General features: G+C 41.5%; 1 protein-coding gene across 1 annotated transcript in view; it reads left to right on the top strand.

Annotated features, from left to right (window-relative positions):
* Window positions 1–19,471, top strand: part of Pou6f2 (POU domain, class 6, transcription factor 2) — a gene marked incomplete at its 5' end in the record, with an annotated part of 257,085 nt that overhangs the window by 200,177 nt on the left and 37,437 nt on the right. Inside the window, 1 exon segment of the mRNA NM_175006.2 lies at window positions 9,315–9,455. Coding sequence (NP_778171.2) covers window positions 9,315–9,455 — 141 coding nt within the window.

Here is a 19,471-nt window from a genome sequence, read left to right as displayed (position 1 = left end):
ATTGCTACATTAGCTAACACCAACACAAAATATAAGTAATGTATTGTGGTGTGGCAATGTGGCAACTCCAGCATCACTAAACAATAAAAACGCTTCACTTCTGCTGTGGTCTTATATGACCACAACTCCATATGCAGTCCATCATTAACTGAAATATCATTATGAAACCCATGACTATAATCTCAAATCAAGATTAAGCCCTCTGTTCAGTTCTCTACACCATTTCTAGGCTTTCAGTGTGTAAGAGATCACATACAGCTTTTCATCCAAGATGTCCAAAGAAAAGCTACATCTTCATTCTTACATGCCATCATCATCTATCCTGGAGTAAGACTGACTATGGTCAGAAAGATCATTCGAGTCCATTATAGCCTTGTAGGAGTGTGCCTCTAGAACTGCATTTCTTGGCCCTAATTTACCTGATGAATTACCACTAAGGGACTAAGAAGTCTCTGGCCTTTTACTCCACACCTAAAGCTTAGGTTTACTGATGTAATGTGAAGTCAGAGAGTTTAGAGCGTTTTTAAAAGGAAAAATGTACATACACTCTTTTTTTTTTTTTTTTTTTGTAAAAAGTGAAGGATTCACTTCCCACAAAAGTCTTGTCTTGAGGAAGATTTTTTTTTGTACACTCATTTGCATACTAATTCAATAAACATCTATCCAGGGCCTCTGAGAGTCTTTCATTGTGAAAGAAACTGAAAATACAGCCATGAACCAAAAGTTACTAGAGGGTATTTAGAGATGGAAGGAAAGAGAGCTGTCAAATAATTAGTGTTTTGCTGGGTCTTGTGAAGTGAGAGGACTGGGCAGACAACAGAAAGATGAGTTTGTTTATTTTTCTCATCACTATGGAAATGTGCTCCACACAAGCAACTTTAGTAAGAAAGGCTTTAGACTCTGTTCTGGTTCACAGTTTGAGGATGCAGCCCATTGTGGTGGAGATGCCCTGGCAGCAGGAGCATGAGGCAGACAGTCACATTGAGTGTGCAGTGGAAACAGGGAGATACAAGCCTGCGCTCAGCTGCCTCTCTCCTTTGACCCTTATTGGTCCAGAACTCTAGCCCATCAGAAGTATAGTACCACCCACATTCAGGATTCCCTCCTCAGCTAAACCATTCTGGAAATGTCCTCACAGAAACTCCCAGAAGTGTATTTCCATGGTGATTCTAAATCCAGTCAAGTATCACAAAAGAGATCTTTAAGAACTATTATTGTGGGGAAAATACAGCTATACGTAAGAGCAGAATAGACTGTGAGCCAAGTCAGTTTGCCACCCCGTGTCTTCAAGACACCTGTCACCTACCCAGGGCTCTTCTGTACCCATGACCCTTCCATCCTTGATTATTTTTTAAACAAATCTGGACATTGTTTCATTTCCCTCCGATGGTTTTGGCATGACTCTTTAACAGTAAGAAGAAGTGTACCTTGAGTAACTGTAATTAAGGAAAGTGTCTCTAACGAGTGTTCAGGAAAAAATGAAATGTGGGACCAGCAAGGAAAGCTATCACAATGCAAACCCCTTGGACAGGTTAAAATCTGAAAAGTGGCCAACCAGCTACCCAGGATACTGTGACCTTATGAAGGGACTTAGTCCTAAAACATTGTATGCCTCTAAGAGAATGGATACAATTATCATAGTAAGACTTACAAGGGGCTTACTACTCTATGCCAGGAAACTCTTCTAATATGTTTCATGAACTGGTTCATTAAAATGGCTAGTTTTTTGTTGTTTTGTTTCATGGTTTTGCATGCATGTGATGCTAAGGTTTGAATCCAGGACTTCCTGTGTGCCAAGTGCATGCTCTACCACTAGCTGCACTATCAGCCTTGAGTCGTGTATCTTTTCACCAGAGTTGAAGAGTCTGAGACACAGGTACCTAAGAGCAGCTTCAGAGTTAGTTCCAGAATCCAGGCTCCCAGTCATTGCATTATAAGAATTTTTTCCTTTAAGGTATAGAATAGCCCATTAATTGCCAGTCCCATTTCTGTACAATTCTGAACAGGTCCAGGTACTCAGATCACAGCTGCTAAGCCATTCTGGAGTCCACCCCATCTGTTCTCACTGTCTCCACTCTATATCATCAACCCTCCAAGATTGGAAGTCAATGACTGGGTGGCTTATCTTTTCTTAACGTTACACCCTTTACTACCAAGTTTCTTCCCCTGTTTGAATACAAGCCCCACTAGATAGGGAACATGTCAGTCGGTCACTCATTGAGATACTGTGCCTGAAACATATTGGGCATTGAGTAGGTGCTTGTGGGATAAAGAAATTACTAAGCAAAAGGTTATGTGTGATATCTGTAATTATAGAATATACATGATTGTTTAAAAAGGCAATTGCTCATTTACTTATATTTCTGTCCTGAAATGTATTTGGCTGTTTTCCCTACACCAAGCAATTCTCCAATTCTCTGTGAACACCAAGTATAGATCCAACTGTTTAATTCAATTCTAAGGCTAATTACCTGGAGTTAGGAAGGCCTCACAAGTAAAAGGCATATAACCTCACAAGATCAGTCCCTCCACCTCTGACACACATCCATGTTAAATATGTCAACTGTAAGTGCTGGATCCCTTTCCTGGTTTCTGTTTACTTTGGCTACAACTCGTGGGTTCCCATCAGTCCCTGTTCCTGTATATTAATTTGGTATTATACCTCACAGAACACAAGGAAATATGTTTATTATTTTGTTGTGAAGGGTATTAGAAAGGATATGAATGAAGAACTAAATCAGTGGTTCCCAACCTGAAAGTCATGACCCCTTTGGGGGCCACATATCAGATACACTCAATATTTGCATTATGATTCATAACAGTAGCAAAATTACAGTTATGAAGTAGCAACAAAAATAGTGTTATGTTGTAGATTAGCACAACCTGAGGAACTGCATTAAGGGTCACAGCATTAAGAAGTTTGAGAGCCACTGCTCCAGAGGAAGGCATACACAGGGCAAGATCCAGAGGGTCCTGAATGCAGGAACTTCTGTTTCTAGATGGTTTGGGGCACAGTACCTTCCTTCACAGCAATGGAACACTCCAAAGCCATTATACACATGACTTGACCTCTGAAATCAATGGGAGCCTTCTTGGGCCCTGTTCAATCTCTAGAAAGTAGCAGTGAACTCAAGAGTTCTAAGCCTCTGCCAGTTTAGCACGATGGCTCTTCTTGCAACTAGTTTCCACCTCCACAACCAGCTCAAGTGAGGTATAAGGGTCTCATAAATAATATTCAGCTGCTCGCCTACTCTAACACTCAGAAATTCCAAGGATCTAAGAGCTCTATGATAATTAAAGGGAATGAGAACCAAGGAGTACTTATCATGTCACAAAATCTCTAATGAGATCGATTGTAATTCCACTTGTCCCCACCATTCTGCTTCAGTAACTATCACAGCCCAAGGGCTTCCTTGGGCAACAGAATCAATTTTACCTCTTGAGCCCAGAGCCATCCACACCTGGACGGTTCCAGTCCTCACTTAGCCACAGGTTGCTGAATAATGATGACTGTCAGATGTGAAAGATGAAGTGCCAGCTTCCTTCTGTTGGGGTAGGGACATGTCTGAGGCCCCACTCACAAGATAGAACCCTGCAGGATCAGGGTTCTCTTCGTCCTGGCCCATAGCTAGGGAACCCAACAAACATGTTGCATTGTTTTCTAAAACTCCTCTTCAGCAATGTGGCTGTTTGTTAAAAAAAAAGAAGAGGGTGTTCTCCTTGTCAGTTTGCCTTTAAAATAAGATTAATTCCAAAAGTATAGAGAAATTGATGTGACTTTATGTTAATGAAGCAAAATGTTTTAGGATACTGAAGTGCCTCAGATCACCTCAGCCCTAAAGGTCACTGGAGACCTTCGTTTGTTTCACAGCTGCTGAATGGACAGACAGCATTTAACACAGAGCCATCTCTGCAATAGAGCAGGAAGGCAGAGAGCGGAGGGTCAGCTCAGTATGAAACACTAGAAATTGTTTTCCAACTGTTCTAAGAGTCTCTCACACACAGTGGCAATCATAGATGGGGGAGGGGAGCCTCCCAGCATAAACCATATGTGAAGTAGCTCATTAAGAGGGACAGAGCCACCCATCCAACAAGTCTCTTCCGTTCATCACCCAAAACAAATGTTAAGGAGCAGGAGGGCCAGTTTGGTTAAAGAGTCTCAAAGACACAACAGACATGCTTCTTTCCAGCCTAAAGGTAGAGGGAAAGACAAGGTCTTAATGTATGTAAATGAACTAAAAACTGCCCTGTTTTCCCGACTGTTTCTAAAGAGCCCTTGAGAGTTGCTGGCCCCTACATAAGGAGTCAGTTGTGCACTCCTCAATGTGCTCATTTAAAATGTAATGGGACCACACACTAAGACGCTAAACTAAAGATTTAGTAGCAAAAACGAGTGCTCCTAAACCCATGCTCTGTAAAATCCATGTGGCTCACAGAGAATGACAAAACCATAGATCACCTGCAATTATGCACCAGGAAGGCTTTGAGCCTACGCATCCAGAAAGCCCTCTTAGGAAATAGGCATAAACATTTCATATCATGTCACAGCTAAACTGCCTCATTGTGCTGTCCTATTTATGCAAATGGATTGTACTATTGTAATTTAATCAGCAAGGTTTCTTTTAAAAAGTTATGACTGCTGATATCCAACTTCAAGAAACATGAATCTTTTACCATGATGCAGGATAGGAGTCTCTCAGAAAAACACTTAGAAAAACACGTTGCTCTGTTCTGTGGTGACATCTGTTATGGTGACATCTGTAGATGTCGTACATGACACCCCTGAAGGCTGCCCTTTGGAAGACTGTCAATTTTTTTATCATAATTTAATGTTCATAGACAGCAGAGAAATTCACAAAGCATAGATTTGGATATGTGTACTTATTTTCCTGAGATTAGCATCCAAGAGTCACCTTGATTTATGGACACAGAAATAAATAATTACAGGTAGAGGCAAGGAGGATCAGGAGTCCAAGGTAGTCATTGGATACATAGAACATATGAGGCCATCCTTGTTTACATGAAGCCCTTCAGAAACAGAGAAAGTGGGGAGGGAGAGAGGGGGGGGGAGAAAGAGATCACGGTAAACACCAAGAGCTATTTTCTCTAATCTTTTCTATTGCATGCCTTCATTATCTAATAAGCAACTGTAAAATAAGCTACTTCACAATGTTCTGACATGAGCCAGGGATTAAATTGTAAAATGAACACTTGAAGAGAATTTAAAAATATTATGAACTAAGTCTAAGGATAATGTATAATAAAGAAAGTCATGTCTTCTCTGAGTTCTCTGTCACCTACCACCCCTGCTTCCAGAATTAAAGCATGGCTGTCTCTACCGATGCACAGGATAGATGTGAGACAAATAGGTGACAACTGTTTCAAATTCTTTTTTGTTTTGCATACCTTCTCCTGGTATTCATCTATTTTTATTTGTTTTATATACCTTCTACTCCTATATTCTTTACAACTACAGAACTCATGTAGTTACCATTGGCTAGTAGCTTCCCTAAGCTACCTTTTAAAAATCACGGAGCCAGGCGTGGTGGTACACGCCTATAACCACGGCACAGGGGAGGCTAAGGCAGGATAATCTCAAGTTGGAGGTCATCCTGGGTTACAGGGGAGCACCCTGCCAAAAATAATCAAGCACAAAATCTAAAGAAACTGTATTAAAAGCAGAACAACTGGCATATTATGTCTAAGGTAAGAAGGGCCTGTGCTGGGTGATATGGGAGAGTGTTTGTCAGTACCTGTTAAGAGCGTGAGCTATGGTTGTATATCTAACACTTTTACCTGCACACTTTCACTTGACTCCCATTGTACTCTCATGAGTGCTGTCATCCCCCCACCCCATTTTATCCAGGTAAAAATGGGGTTTGAGTTTTTTGCATTTACTGAGCCCATCTGGTTTTGCAGCCTGACTCTCCTTTTTGAGCGAGGGAAAGGTGGGGTTTGGTACCGTATATCAGAGGTACACGACTATATTTAAACTTACTTTGATGTTTTGTTCTGTAAAATTCTAGAAAAGGAAATGTCAGTGAGTAGACTAGACCAGCTGTAGATTCTGTAGGCACGCTTGATGTGCTCCGGATGTAACGTCAAAACTCTCATCTGCTACAAATCCTTACTCTGAGGCCTCCTGTATTTATAATAAGAACACACTAGAATCAGCATGTCTTGAACAGATCTGTTGAAAACACACCATGTAATACAGTCAGATTTCTTCCAGGCTGCCTTTTTCCTGGTAGACATACTGACAATGAAAGATAGGAAGGCATAAACTTGGCAGCCATTTCCAAATGCCCAGTTGGCCTCCGACAGTAACTAAGCTCATTATATGCATTTATTGTGCATGGTCTCACAGCTGTCCAAATCTAGCCTGAGTCTCCAATCAAGAAAAAATAGTGATCGGAGCACTGCTAATGGGACATGACTATGGACAGCACAGAGAGACAAGGCCTGAGGTGATGGCCTTCCCCACTCCCACCCCTGCCACTTCTCTTAATGGCAGTGCATCCCTGTCCAACCAAAGAGCCAAGAAGTATTTCGTGAAGTTGTGTCCACTATGATCACTATCCAGGCTGCTCTGACCCTGGCTTGTACCACAGCAGCCACATCGGGCTTGTGCATTCTAGCTGTAGAAAAAGGCCTGCCAAACTTCTCCGTAGAACAAGGTACTATCCACAAAGGCAAAGAAGGAAGCTATCTGTGGATATAAGAGCCATCCAAGGCTAGGGGGATATAGCTCAGTGGGAAAGCATTTGTCTAGAGTACACAAGGCCCTGGGTTAGCTCTGCAAAACAGAATAACAACAACAACAAAATCATGCAAGTTGACAGTCTCTCCTTTAAGATAGAGAAGTAATTTATGCAAGACACTCACCCATATGTATATACACACACGTGGCATAAGGACAGAGAAATCACAGAACCAGGCAATAACAGAAGAAGAAGAAAGAAACCATTTGAGGTAGTTTAGCAATTTTCTAAAACACCCGTTATACATTTTTTTTGTTTGTTTGTTTGTTTGTTTGTTTGTTTTTCCAGACAGGGTTTCTCTGTGTAGCTGTCCTGGAACTCACTCTGTAGACCAAGCTGGCCTCGAATTTAAAAATCTGCCTGCCTCTGCCTCCCAAGTGCTGGGATTAAAGGTGTGAGCCACCACTGCCCCAGCCCTGTTACCCATTTCTAACCCTTAAACAGAAGACTCAGAAGTCTTTTTAAGTAATTGGTTTTGCTTTATATATATGTGCAGTATCTGATTTTGCAGCAAATACAGTTGACTACTACTGAATAATATACCAATATCTTAGACATAGAGAGTTCTTGGTTTCCATTATTGTTCCACACCCAGAGGGTCAGTCCATCCTTTCCTAAGTGTTATCTTGGTTGGCCTAGAAGATAGCAAAGAAGTGCTGTACGATCGTCATTAAATAGACATTGACTATGTATACTTAAAATTTGCACTCACAACTGTAGACAAAATTGTCATTTCAAAACTAAAACCAAATTGCACATAAATTAATCATTCTTTCAGGGTTAAGTTTATCTTATGACTCCAGGAATTTTGTGATCATTTCAGCTTTATGCATAAAAACAATGTAAGCCGAGTCTTCTCAAATGAGCTCAGAATGGAAGGCCAGTGTGCAATGTCTGTGCTAGGCGCTAGAGGGCTCTGTGCTCCAAGAACACAATGTGGACCATCTACTGTGGGCATTCAAACTAAAGCAAGGAGTATTTTCTCTTAACACATCCCACTTCTCAGCCAGAGTCACTCTACAGACATACGCCAAACACCAAGGTCAAGGCTACTCATCTGGGGTAAGACAGGATTTCTCACTAGGCCAAAGAATGAGTTTTTTCTTTTTTCTACTTAAAACGGTCATTTTTCTTAGGAAAGAGATAATGACAAAAGGCAAAGTAATGAGCTTAAAGTAGATTTTTCTTTCTAAAACAATGTGCTGGGTAAATGAGATTTTGGGTATAAGCGAAAACAAGGATATACACTAAAATTCCCTTATCCCCCCTTTATTATTTCTTTACTCATCAGATAAGTAATGTAAATTCTGGGATGGAAACTGAGAACTCTATGTCTAAGACACTGGCGTGTTGTTTAGCAGTATAGATGATGTAAGCTCTGGGGAAATTCCCAAAACAATAAAGACACAAAATATTTTCTGAAAGAAAAAGAAAGAAAAGAGGAGAGAGCGGAGAGCAGAGTCAACAGAGAAGAATAAAGAATGTTTCAAAAGGAGAAATAATACGAATAGAAGAGGAGCACTAGACGAGCCAAGACTTGAACTAAGCAGGACTAACTTCTCCCCCAGGCCGTGGCCTTGGCAGGTCTCTGCTAAAATGCAGGAGTTGCATGGATGTGGAACGTGGTGATGGAAAATGCATTATTATACACAGTTGTTGAAGTTGAGAGAAACTGTACAGAGGGGGAAAAATAACACCCTAGAATAAATACAAATGAAATTCATGTATCAAAACCAATAGTGTGAAAATAGTTTAAATGTTTCTTGAATTTATATCTAGTCATTAACCTAAATGCAGATTTCAGTTCCTGCCACCCTTCTGCCTCATGGTCAGAAGGCCTGAAAACCTGCCGTGTGGAAAATTGGCAGGAGAAAGAATATTGAATTGGTCTCCACGGAAAAACAGAATTTGGCAGCCATCCTCACTTCCCTGTGCTGGTCTCTCTCCCTTCTGTTTATTCCTTCCTGTTATACGATTGTTGCAGGAAAGGGCCACATGTGAGATAAAACAGGAAGTAATTGTCAACCTGGCCATTCACCAGTGACTTTGAATCTCTCCTCAAAATAAGCCCTAAGACCCACTTGCTCTCTGAGGGCACGGGAGCTGGGCTGTCATTTCATTGATTTTGGTTGCTTTGAACCTCGAGAATGAAAGTGAGGTGGGAAACCTGCCCCTCACAAACAACCCTAAAAGAAGCTGTGATTCATACGTGGGAATGATAAATCCACACAGAAACACTGTGAACATCAATTTCCTCCACCGTCCTGCTTCACATGATGATTTCAAGGAAGGCTGACATTTCATTCTGGGATTTTTATTCTGGGATTTCCCCCATTCCCAACCCCCAAATTCAGGCTCCTTCCCTCCCAGGCTGTCCCTCAGCTGAGCCCCCCACCACATCCCTGACTTCCTCTAGTCAATTTTCAATCTCTTACTGGGACCCTGCAGTGGGTTCGGGGCCCTTTGCATGAGCAAGCTGGAGGGAAGGTCGCGTCGCTGTGTGGTTACCCTGCCACGTGGTGGTTTTCACCCTGATCTTTTCTTTCTTTGCAGCTGGTTAATAATCCTCTAGCAAGCCAGGCCGCCGCTGCTGCAGCAGCCATGGGCTCCATAGCAAGTTCACAGGCCTTTGGCAATGCCCTCTCCAGCCTTCAGGGGGTCACAGGTCAACTAGTTACTAATGCACAAGGACAGGTGAGTGGGAGATGGGAGGAAGAGTGAATTTTACGGCAGATTGAACTCGGAAAGGAAATGAATTTCTTTTGCATGACAGTGATATGTAGCTGCATCTATTTGAGGCAAATAAAGAATGTTTACTGCAACGTCAAGAATAGGAGAGGGTGGGGAAGTGTTTCTATGTTTTACAGGCAAGATTTTTCTTTCGTTCCCTCTAAAATGTCAAGGTTTTATGTTGTTTTTGTTTTGTGAGATGACTAGTATTATGGCCTGAGTTAAAAACTTTCTCCCTTCTCGAGACTGGGACATTCTTTGAAATAAACAATCAAAAACTAAATTTTTCAAAGAAAACCTTACTTTGCTTTTTTTTTAAATTTTAAACTTAAAATTTTTTGATGTTAAGTGGGGAAACTAGTGTCTTTTGCTGGTTGGTCTGATTTATCCAAACTAACCACAGTAAAGCCATATTCTGTATGTGTGAGAACCTAATGCAAAGTTGTATCCAAGCAACAACAAAGAGTGTGTGTGTGTGTGTGTGTGTGTGTGTGTGTGTGTGTGTGTGTGTGGTGGGCGGGGAGTTAGACGCCAACGGCTATTCAGCCTCTACACTGTAGCTGATTTTGGGGGACTCTTGCACGCCTGTTGATTATCACTAATCTGTCAGGTGCACTAAGCCTTCCCCATGTCACAGGAGACCCATTTTACAAGGCTCATGTGCCCATGTCATGTTCACACATGACAGAACTTCAGTTGTCAGTAACCATAAAAGCTGCATAAAAATGCAGGGCAGAGTTGAGGCAGGTGATGTCATGGTGTCCTCCAATGGAAAGCCAGAGCCCAGCCTGGGTGATTAGTGACCTCAGATTTCCAGCATGTTTATGAACATGAAACACATGGAGAGTATCATTTCTTTACTGGGCAGTGTGTTTACATAACTCCCTGCTACATAAAGCAGCTCTACAAAAGCAGGAATCTCAATGTCTTAAAATGTCTTTTTTATTTTACATAAACAGCAAACAAAGATGCATTATAAGCTAAACCATCTCTACCTCCAGCCCAGAGAAAGAAAAAGCTGACCTTGTTATATTTCCTGGGCGGGTGTAGGATTGTCCCATCAGAGGCCCAAGGGCTGAACGATGGAGCTTGTCAAAGAGAGGCCTCGTGTAATGAATCATCTTATCACAGGTGCACACCACACATATTAAAGGAGGGTTGTATGAACACCGTGCCCTCTACAGTAACCTTTCAATGTCTGCTTTAACCCTTGTTCCAATTCCTTTTCATCAAAAGATCATTTTATGCAGCCAGCTCTAAATGGGGGCTCTCAAAAGCATATTAAGATTTCTGGAAGGCTGTGAGTATTGGGGTGGAGGAAAAGTTGGTTTTAATATCTATAACTCACACATACTTCAGGCCCATGCTGGAAGCAGCTTCCTAGAGCTACACCCAGAAATAAAGCAATCTCAAGATGTAAATTTTAAGAGCTGAAGAGCAACAGCAAATCTATCTACAGAAAGGCATTCCCCTCTGATCTTTCTGTTCTATCATCCAAGTGAATGTACAGTTATGCCCCCACAAGGAGAAATACTGTAAGACTTGCATTGGACTACTTGGTGCTTTCTTTTCAAATGCTTTGATAGCCAGTGGAAACCTCTTAGGGACCAGAATTTCTACCATTGTCAGTCACCCTAAGGCCTGGGACCTTTGTCACAGTCAGCAAGAATACCAAGTTGAATACTCATAGGGTTCTGTAGACAGTGAATCGGAGTTAATTATATAGTGTCTTTTATTGTATTTTACAAGTTGTGTAAGGGTAGTTTATTTGTATTTATAGTAAACATATATCCTAAAGTGAACATCTACTACCTTAACTGGGAGCAAAATCATTTAATAGGTGTGGTTTTTGTCTCTTGTTAATGTGATACAAAAGAAAAAGTATTCGAACTAGGTTAGTACAATTCCTGTTGGTTAACATTCCCCTGCCACCTAAGACTGCCACACTCAGTCCACTGAAGTCTCCACAGAGATTTCCCAAGGGCACATGAAGATAAAGCTCTTTGAATACCTAGAAATTCCCTTATTGGAGTTCTTGGCACCTGTCCTTTTTAGTTTTTAGAAGTGTATCCAGGAGTGACCGCATTAATGCTAAAGTTAAACCTAAGTTTGAGAAGCAGAGCTCTCATTGATAGTTCCATGGACAGATGAGAAGATTTGTTCCACACAGAAACCATCAAGTAGGGGCATTGTCACCCAAAGTATTTATCCTTGTCCTCACTTCCCAAGATCCTTTCTGCACCCTATGGACCAAAGTCAGGATTTAAGAGACCTAAATGAGCCTTCAAGCCTACACGGGGTTAACTTTAGGTACCATTCTATGTGGTTTCCAAGGCTTAGCTTACCCAAGCCTACTCATAACCTTCAAGGAGTCGCCTGCTGCAGGGTCAGCCTCCTCTTTATGCCCGAATCTTTCTTCAGATTCTTGGACTTTGGGTGTCACTAGCAAGAAATCACACCACCTAGGTCTTGTGGCCTTGGGTGCATTGAAGAATAACCTTTCCTGTACTTTTTTCTCCACCCCCACCCCAGCCTCTAATCATAACAAATAAGAGAAAACGTTCCTCCATTTTCATACCTTTCTTACTTTGCCCTATCATAACTATTAATTCAAAGGACAGAGAGTGATCACTAGAGTTATCAGTTTAACAGACACAGCAATCTAAAATCACAAAGTACCTGTGCCACCCAGGGATGCTAAGGAGTTTTGAACGTGAAAATAAGCAGACCATTGGCATTGGCTGCTGCACTGCTGAGATCATTATAGTTCTCTTTATTTCCTGGATCACATACTTGTGCAAGAAGAAAAAGAATAAGTCAGAGGGTGATGGATTTGATTCCAAATATGGTCTGAACAAATTCTTGAGCCCTCTGAGCCTCTTTTTTTAATTATACTATATGGACAATAAAATCTAGGCAAGCGGTAGACTAGAAAGATGGCTCATTGGTAAAGTGCTCACCATTCAAGAGTGAGGACCTGAATTTGCTCTCCAGGATCCATGTTAAATCTGGGCGTGACAGCACACCCTTGGAATCCCAGCACTGAAGAGATGGAGACCTGAGGATCCGTGGCTGGCTCATGGAAAACCTAGCTTAATAATCAAATGGGTCATAGTGAGACAGCTTGTCTCAAAAAGCAAGTAGACAGCTCCTGACAAATGACACCCAAGGCTGGCTTCTGGATTCTACACACACACACACACACACACACACACACACACCACAGTCCCTTGGTTATGACAATTAACTGAAATCATCTCTTTAAAAATACCTCCCAGGAGCTTGAGCACACAATTAAACATTTAATGAACAATGCCGCAAGTATCATCACCATTGTTTTTCATGATGTTTTTATTTGGATGCTCAGCAAGAGGCAGGAGTATGACATACAGGCAGACAGGGAGGGATCTGCAGCCAGGCTGTCATTCATCAGCTAGGAAGCCCGAGCAGATTCCTTTATTCTCTTGGTGCCATGAATTCTCTTCTGAAAAGTGGGAGCATACTGACATTGGCTCATTGGCTTAAAGTACTTGGAATGAGGTTGATCACATAGTAATATCTCAGACCTAGTAATCAGTAAAGGCTGTCTGTTAATCAAGATGAACATTTTTCTCTGGTGCGTGGATGAAGGTTGTGTGAGTCTCGGCAGTGGGATGTTAAGCAATCGTAGGGCACCTCAACCTTTCTCAGAACAGTGCACCAGAAGGTGGAGAGTAAAGGGTCCCATGTGTGCTCCTAGGAGTGTTTTGAGAAATTGGCAAGTAGATTTACCATCAATTTGTTCAGCTACAAAACTGCTTCCCTTGTGTCTTTGGCAATATCCCTTTATTGGCATTATTACAGAAAAGTAAAACCAAATGAAATTTTGCTTTATTCTGAGGTTAAGAAAAACATTTTACATCTTATGTGAAGCTCGTGGCTGTTTCCTGATGAAATCAGGTCCTCCACCACTCTAAAGCCTTGAGAGGAGAAAGCTAGTGAACGTAGACACCCATCTTCATCCTTTAAAGAGCCAAGCATGTAAAACGCAAAAGCAACTAAACAACATTACCTTTTTGAAAACTAGCGTTGGCCCTGCCTCCAACTCCCAAGTGCTGAGATTACAGGTTTCTGTGACTATACCTGGTAACCTTTTTCCATCAGTTTTTAAAAAGAACAAAACAGGGTGAAGACATGTACCCACACAGTCCACACAGGTTACTCAGAAATACGCATTCTTCTACACAACGCAAAGCTTGCTTGATAAGAAGAGAATTTCCATGTTCTCTGTGAGCTAAAGGCTGCCTCCTGAGGATGGTGACTGGAAGGTGTGCCACGCGAAGGGCAACTCCTCCCTGAGTGAAACATCGAGGGGCCAGCCTCATTTCAAGCCCTACAGTAGGTGGGGAAGGCAAGAATACTTCTGACAGTGTGCTCAGACCCTGGCAGGAAGCCCCCCCCCACACACACACACAGTTTAGCTCTCCAAAGAGGTGCAGTAGCAGAACTGCATTCCATGTGAAGTCCTCTGAATTATAACCACGAGCTCAAAGATATCTCCCAGACAGTAGCATATTGAAAACCTAAGTTTTTATTGAAGCATCAATGTTCCTATTTATCAGCAGAGTGGCCTCATATAGGTTATATAATTTTCTGGATTTCTTTTCCAACAGTAACAGAAAGATAAGGCATTTAATAAATTACAACTGTTCCTTTAAAATCAAAACCCAGAAACTGACCCCATATAGATTGCAGAAGTGAATGTTCGCACATGATTTAAATGGAAAGATGAGACTCCCTAAGATCAACTCACTGAAGTTATAATAAATGCTCATCTCAGCCATAAGGTTAAAAGATAAGTAATTCGATAGATGTCTGTTGGTCCTCTCCAGAGTCTTAGGAGATCTGTCTAAAGTACTTTCAAAGCCACAACTGCACAGTCTGTAAAACAGTTTCCCAGTCCTGCAGAAAAGGAAGAAGTAGTGTGTGGTTCTGCTTATGAATAAGCTTCGGGGCCCATTAGAACCAGGCAAGCCAGTGATGGGGTATCTGGGGCATCCTGCATAGCGCCTTTTACTTCATCTTTTATAGTGAAGCACAGAAAACACATATAAAAATAACATTTCCAAAACAACACAAACATCTTTACATTTTCCATACCAGCCTCTGTTGTCTTGTTTATTTTCAAAAGAAAAACGAAACTCTAGACAAAAAGCACACACTCCTCTCCATTTCAAGGGTGGTCACTGTGGAAAACTGTGATATTTCTCTACAAATTTTATGGCTTTACCACAAAATACTAATTTAAATAACATAAAATGCATAAAACCCTACTATTCTTTTAAAATTACACTAACAACAGAATCTATTTAAACAATAAATAAGGATCAAACATATTTTGTTGAAAGTTAAGAGTTGATGTCTATATGTTTTCTCATAAATATAGGTCTGACAAAAACTTTATTTCCCCCATTTGAACATATCACAAAAGAAGGTTTTAAGGTGCAATAGTAATTGAATGAACTATATTTCAACTATCATCTTTTAGTGAAAATTTTTTTCAATACTCTCTGGGGGGGCAGAAAGTGTATCTTCATGGGGTTGGTAGCATTCTAAGAATATCACTGTGGCTTCTTCTCGGTGATAAAGACAAAATAATAATCAGCCAACCCAACCCATCCACTTACACAGCAAATCTGTCCTCCGAGCCCCGTTAAGGGCTTTATTGCCTCATTTCAGTGCTGTTTCCCTAAGTGATCCCCTCACAGCCCCTCAAAATGTTCTGCAAATGAGAAGTCTGGCATCAGGGCCACTGGGCAGCAGTCTTGACTGAGTCTGCACTCTAGTGACCTGCTAGGTTCAAAGAAGTTAGTGAGTCAAGGCCATCAGGCTGCAGGCTCAACTTCCTTAACCTTTAAAACCCCAACTAAAACTTAATAAAAATCTACCTGTGTTCCTTAGGAAAGCACTGCTACCTGCAGTTGTCACTTATAACTATCCATGGTCTTTTAAATGCTTTTTGAAAGCAGGAATCCTTCATGTGAGGAGATGGTGCCCTTACCACCAGAGCTTTGTTGTGACTTCCACTTTGTGGTCTTATCCGCTTTGTAGAAAGGAGGGGTTCTCAAACTGTCTCAAGATTTTCCAGGGTCTCATAAGCCTCCATCCCTAGAAGAAAAGCACACTGTTTAACAAGAGAGGTTAGCAGTAATACACAGTAAAAACTACCTTTGTAAAATTCACCCCAAAAACCTATAAAGAGAGGACCATGTCTTTGTTACCTAAAGCAGGATGCTGAGCGATCTGTTTCTTTCTTAGCTCTGGCCACTGCCAACTTTTGTCATGTTGTACTTTTGATGCTTCATCTATAAGCCTTTGTTTTTATGGGAACAGGAAAATGGCCTCTCCTGTAGACTCCTGGATAAAACTCACACATTCTTTTGAGGCCAGTTAATTTCTGGAGCATCTATAATTGTAAACAGCTAATCAGCTAGAGGATGCTATTTACAGCTCCAAGGAGCTGATCAGGGCTACCTACCCTGCTTCACATTAAGAAGAAATGACTGGAAAGGAGTGTGTTCCCTGTGCAGCAGACTGACTTCTGTGTCAGTGAATTCACCCTTGTGGGAAAGCGCTGTCTATCCCTAAGGAATAATCATGTAGTTCATTAGAGTACACCGAGCTCTTCAAGCATCTTGGAGGACTGCTGGATCTTAGCTGCAAGCTCCTTTAGGTCAAGTTATATGAGAGGGAGAGAGAGAGGGAGAGAGAGAGGGAGAGAGGGAGAGAGAGAGAGAGAGAGAGAGAGAGAGAGAGAGAGAGAGAGAGAGAGAGAGAGAGAGAGAGAGAATGTCTACCCTAGTGAGCTCCTACCTGGGGCCATCAGTAATGCACTAATGCACTGTGGGATGTCTTAGAAGGCTTTGATGGTCCCACCTGTACATATGGGCAAACAGAGTTCAGAGAAACACAGCTCCCCAGGTCAGCACCTCTCATAAGACTGAGGGCTGAGACCTGAACCCAGTACCCACTGTTGTGCTCCTGCGTTTTTCTGCCTGGAGGGCCTGGGTGCTCTCCCAGATGCTATGTGAACAACTTAAAACACAAAACCTAAATCTCTAATTTAAAAAAAAATGGGAATGTATTTCTTTCCCTACAGTCTACTGAATGAAATTATTATTCTGGAGGGTCGCTACACCCCTTTTTACTCCTAAATATTTATTGGAGGTTTCTACCCTCCTTTTAGCCACATAGTTCTCAAGTAAACAACACAGAAACAGAACAATTTATTAATAAGCTGTAGACGCTATGCTGGGCAGGTTCCGAGCTGTTCTAATCCTTTCACCTGTTAAAACCCACACAAATGCCCATCATTTGCCAGTCTGATATCTCCTGGGCTGTTTCTGTTCCATCAGCCCGTCCTTAGGATGAAGTTCTCTTGGCCATGTGCTCTTTGCCCATCTACCATTAGATGTAACGGTAACCTTCTTCTCATTCTCTCTTCACCCACTGTGGTCTCTCAAAATCCCTCCTCAATTCCAAGTTCCACCTTTCTATCCCCTCCACCCAGAATTAAGCCCCAGCCATTTATTGATCAATCAGGAATTAATGGAGAGGAACCAATTACAGCAAATTGGTTATACAACACACAAGATAAACCCTAACAAGAGTCTCACAGAGTGCTCCTGAAGGTGTATCTATACACACACTTGAAATCTGAAGATAAAAATATTCTACCAAGTAAGTACTAGGTATTCTAATTTATATACTTACCAGTTTTATTTGCTCATCAAAGGACGTAAAGGGGTGTTTTCAGGGAAGTCTCCAAAGCAATGAGACAAATTCAAGGTCTATCTCAGATCTACCACCGATCATGCCAGAGGAAAGTAGACTCAAAGTGTCAGGACCTAAGAAACCTTCCAGCAAGACCTCCTAAACATGGACAAAGAGCAGGTGTGCACCACACATAGAGCAGGTGTGCACCACACACAGAGCAGGTGTGCACCACACACAGAGCAGGTGTGCACCACACACAGAGCAGGTGTGCACCACACATAGAGCAGGTGTGCACCACACATAGCCACCCAGCCACACAGATGCTTTTCATGCCAGCTTCTCAGAGCCCAGTAGGAAACCCTACAGCAGTCAATCCTCAATATACAAAATAATGCTAGAGTTGATTAAGCTTGAAGCATGTTAAGATACCTCATGTTTCCAGATCTTTCCCCTCAAGAGACCCACTCCTCCAGTGAGGTAAGATTTTTGAAGAAAAACAGAAATATGCACCACAGTATTCTTGTACCTAAGAAACCACTGATTTAAATTGCACCTAAAGTCAGGCCATGCATTTTTGAGGGAGAGGGTATAGTAGTAAAATACCACACTAGACAAATATATCAATTGTTAGAGATTCACACATTTTCAAAATACTTTTTAGTACTGAACATTAAAACTAAAATTTAGTACTATAAGGAGTATTATAATTGAGAAACATTGTTATTTATTTGGTTCAGCCTTAACTTAGCCTGAAATTGGAACAACTATATACTGGGATATTGGTTGCCTTCTCAATATTTGGATTTTAGCAAAAATGAGAGATAATAACAGAAGCTATTTATTCTTTGTTTTATTATAAAATAAAAATAAGCTTACTTTGAGTTGGGGTTGGAACAAAGAACGAAATGAATGCTGAACTCTGAGTCAGCTTTTCTAGAATATCACCAGCCCCGTCTTCAAACCATCACTATCATTAGGACATTACAAGATAGGATAGGACATTAAACTCACATATGAGATATAGCCACCCTTGAAGTAAATATTCTATAAACATGCACCCTACATTTTTGTTGGCCCATGAGCTGGTTAGTACATAAAGATGTCAGAAGCCATCAACTTACAAGGCCAATAAGAGAGAAATTAGTAGATCAGAGGCAGAGAAGAATGGAAATGTCACAACTCAGAGCAAGGAAAGAGGACAGATTCAAGTTCAAGTCAAACCACTGTGTAACACGTTAGATCCAAAGCATTAGCTCCCAGTTTCTATTGGTTTCCTCACCTAACTGTTGCCATCTTGAATAACAGTAAAAGTAGACCCTTCCAAGATGCTGTATGCTGGACCATTAAGAATGCTGCATGCAGTACAGTCTTTTCTTACAAGCACAGCTTTATACTTACAGGCAAATGACATTAAGCAAGTAATGCAGAGAGCACAAGAAGAGAACATGGCATACTACCTAGGTGAGACACCTGCCAATAGTGACAATAACCCAGAACCTCCCTGAAGTAACATGGCTGAGAAATGCCTGCCTATATCTCTACCTGGAAGGGACTCCAGGGCTAAAACCTCAGGGTCGAAAGTCAGATAGGAAGGGACCTAAGCTCTCACTCCATTCCATCATACTCCCAGAGGCCAGCAAGGCATCTCTTCTTCCTCAGCTAGGTTTCTCTTCTTTGAAAGGATAAAATGTTCCCTAAAGGTTAAGAAAACCACTGTTAGCAACAATAATAAAATTAGTAACAGGTAGCCATTTATAGAGCACTAAGTGCCAACAGGTACTCAGCCTCAGTATGTCCCAACCATGTTACCTTTTCCACCACTGCATGCTGTAGCCTATGGCTGTTGTACAGATTGGATGGAGAGCTTCCAAGGTCACCCTGTGAGACATGCAGGAACCAAGCTCTGTTTTGTCTCAGAATGCTCTCAATCACACGTTCTAACAACAATTGGAAGCTTCTTGCATTCTGCTTAGTGCATCTCAGGAGCCAAGAACACTACCTGGCACACAGTGACCATGATATAGTAATAACGTCCATGGCCTGGATAGTATTTCATATACTCTTCAGTAAGCATCTTGTATAGATTCAGTATTTCATTTCATGCTCACTATGCTCTTGAATGTTATACCAGTTCACAGCTTATGGGTAGACTGGAGGCTTAGGAAAATTATCCACCCTGCCAGAGTCATACAGCGAATAAAAGAGCCTAGACAGAAACCCAAATC

Source organism: Mus musculus, chromosome 13, assembly GCF_000001635.26.
Source record: "Mus musculus strain C57BL/6J chromosome 13, GRCm38.p6 C57BL/6J".
Classification (NCBI taxonomy): Eukaryota; Metazoa; Chordata; class Mammalia; order Rodentia; family Muridae; genus Mus; species Mus musculus.
This window is presented reverse-complemented; position numbering and strand designations above follow the sequence as displayed.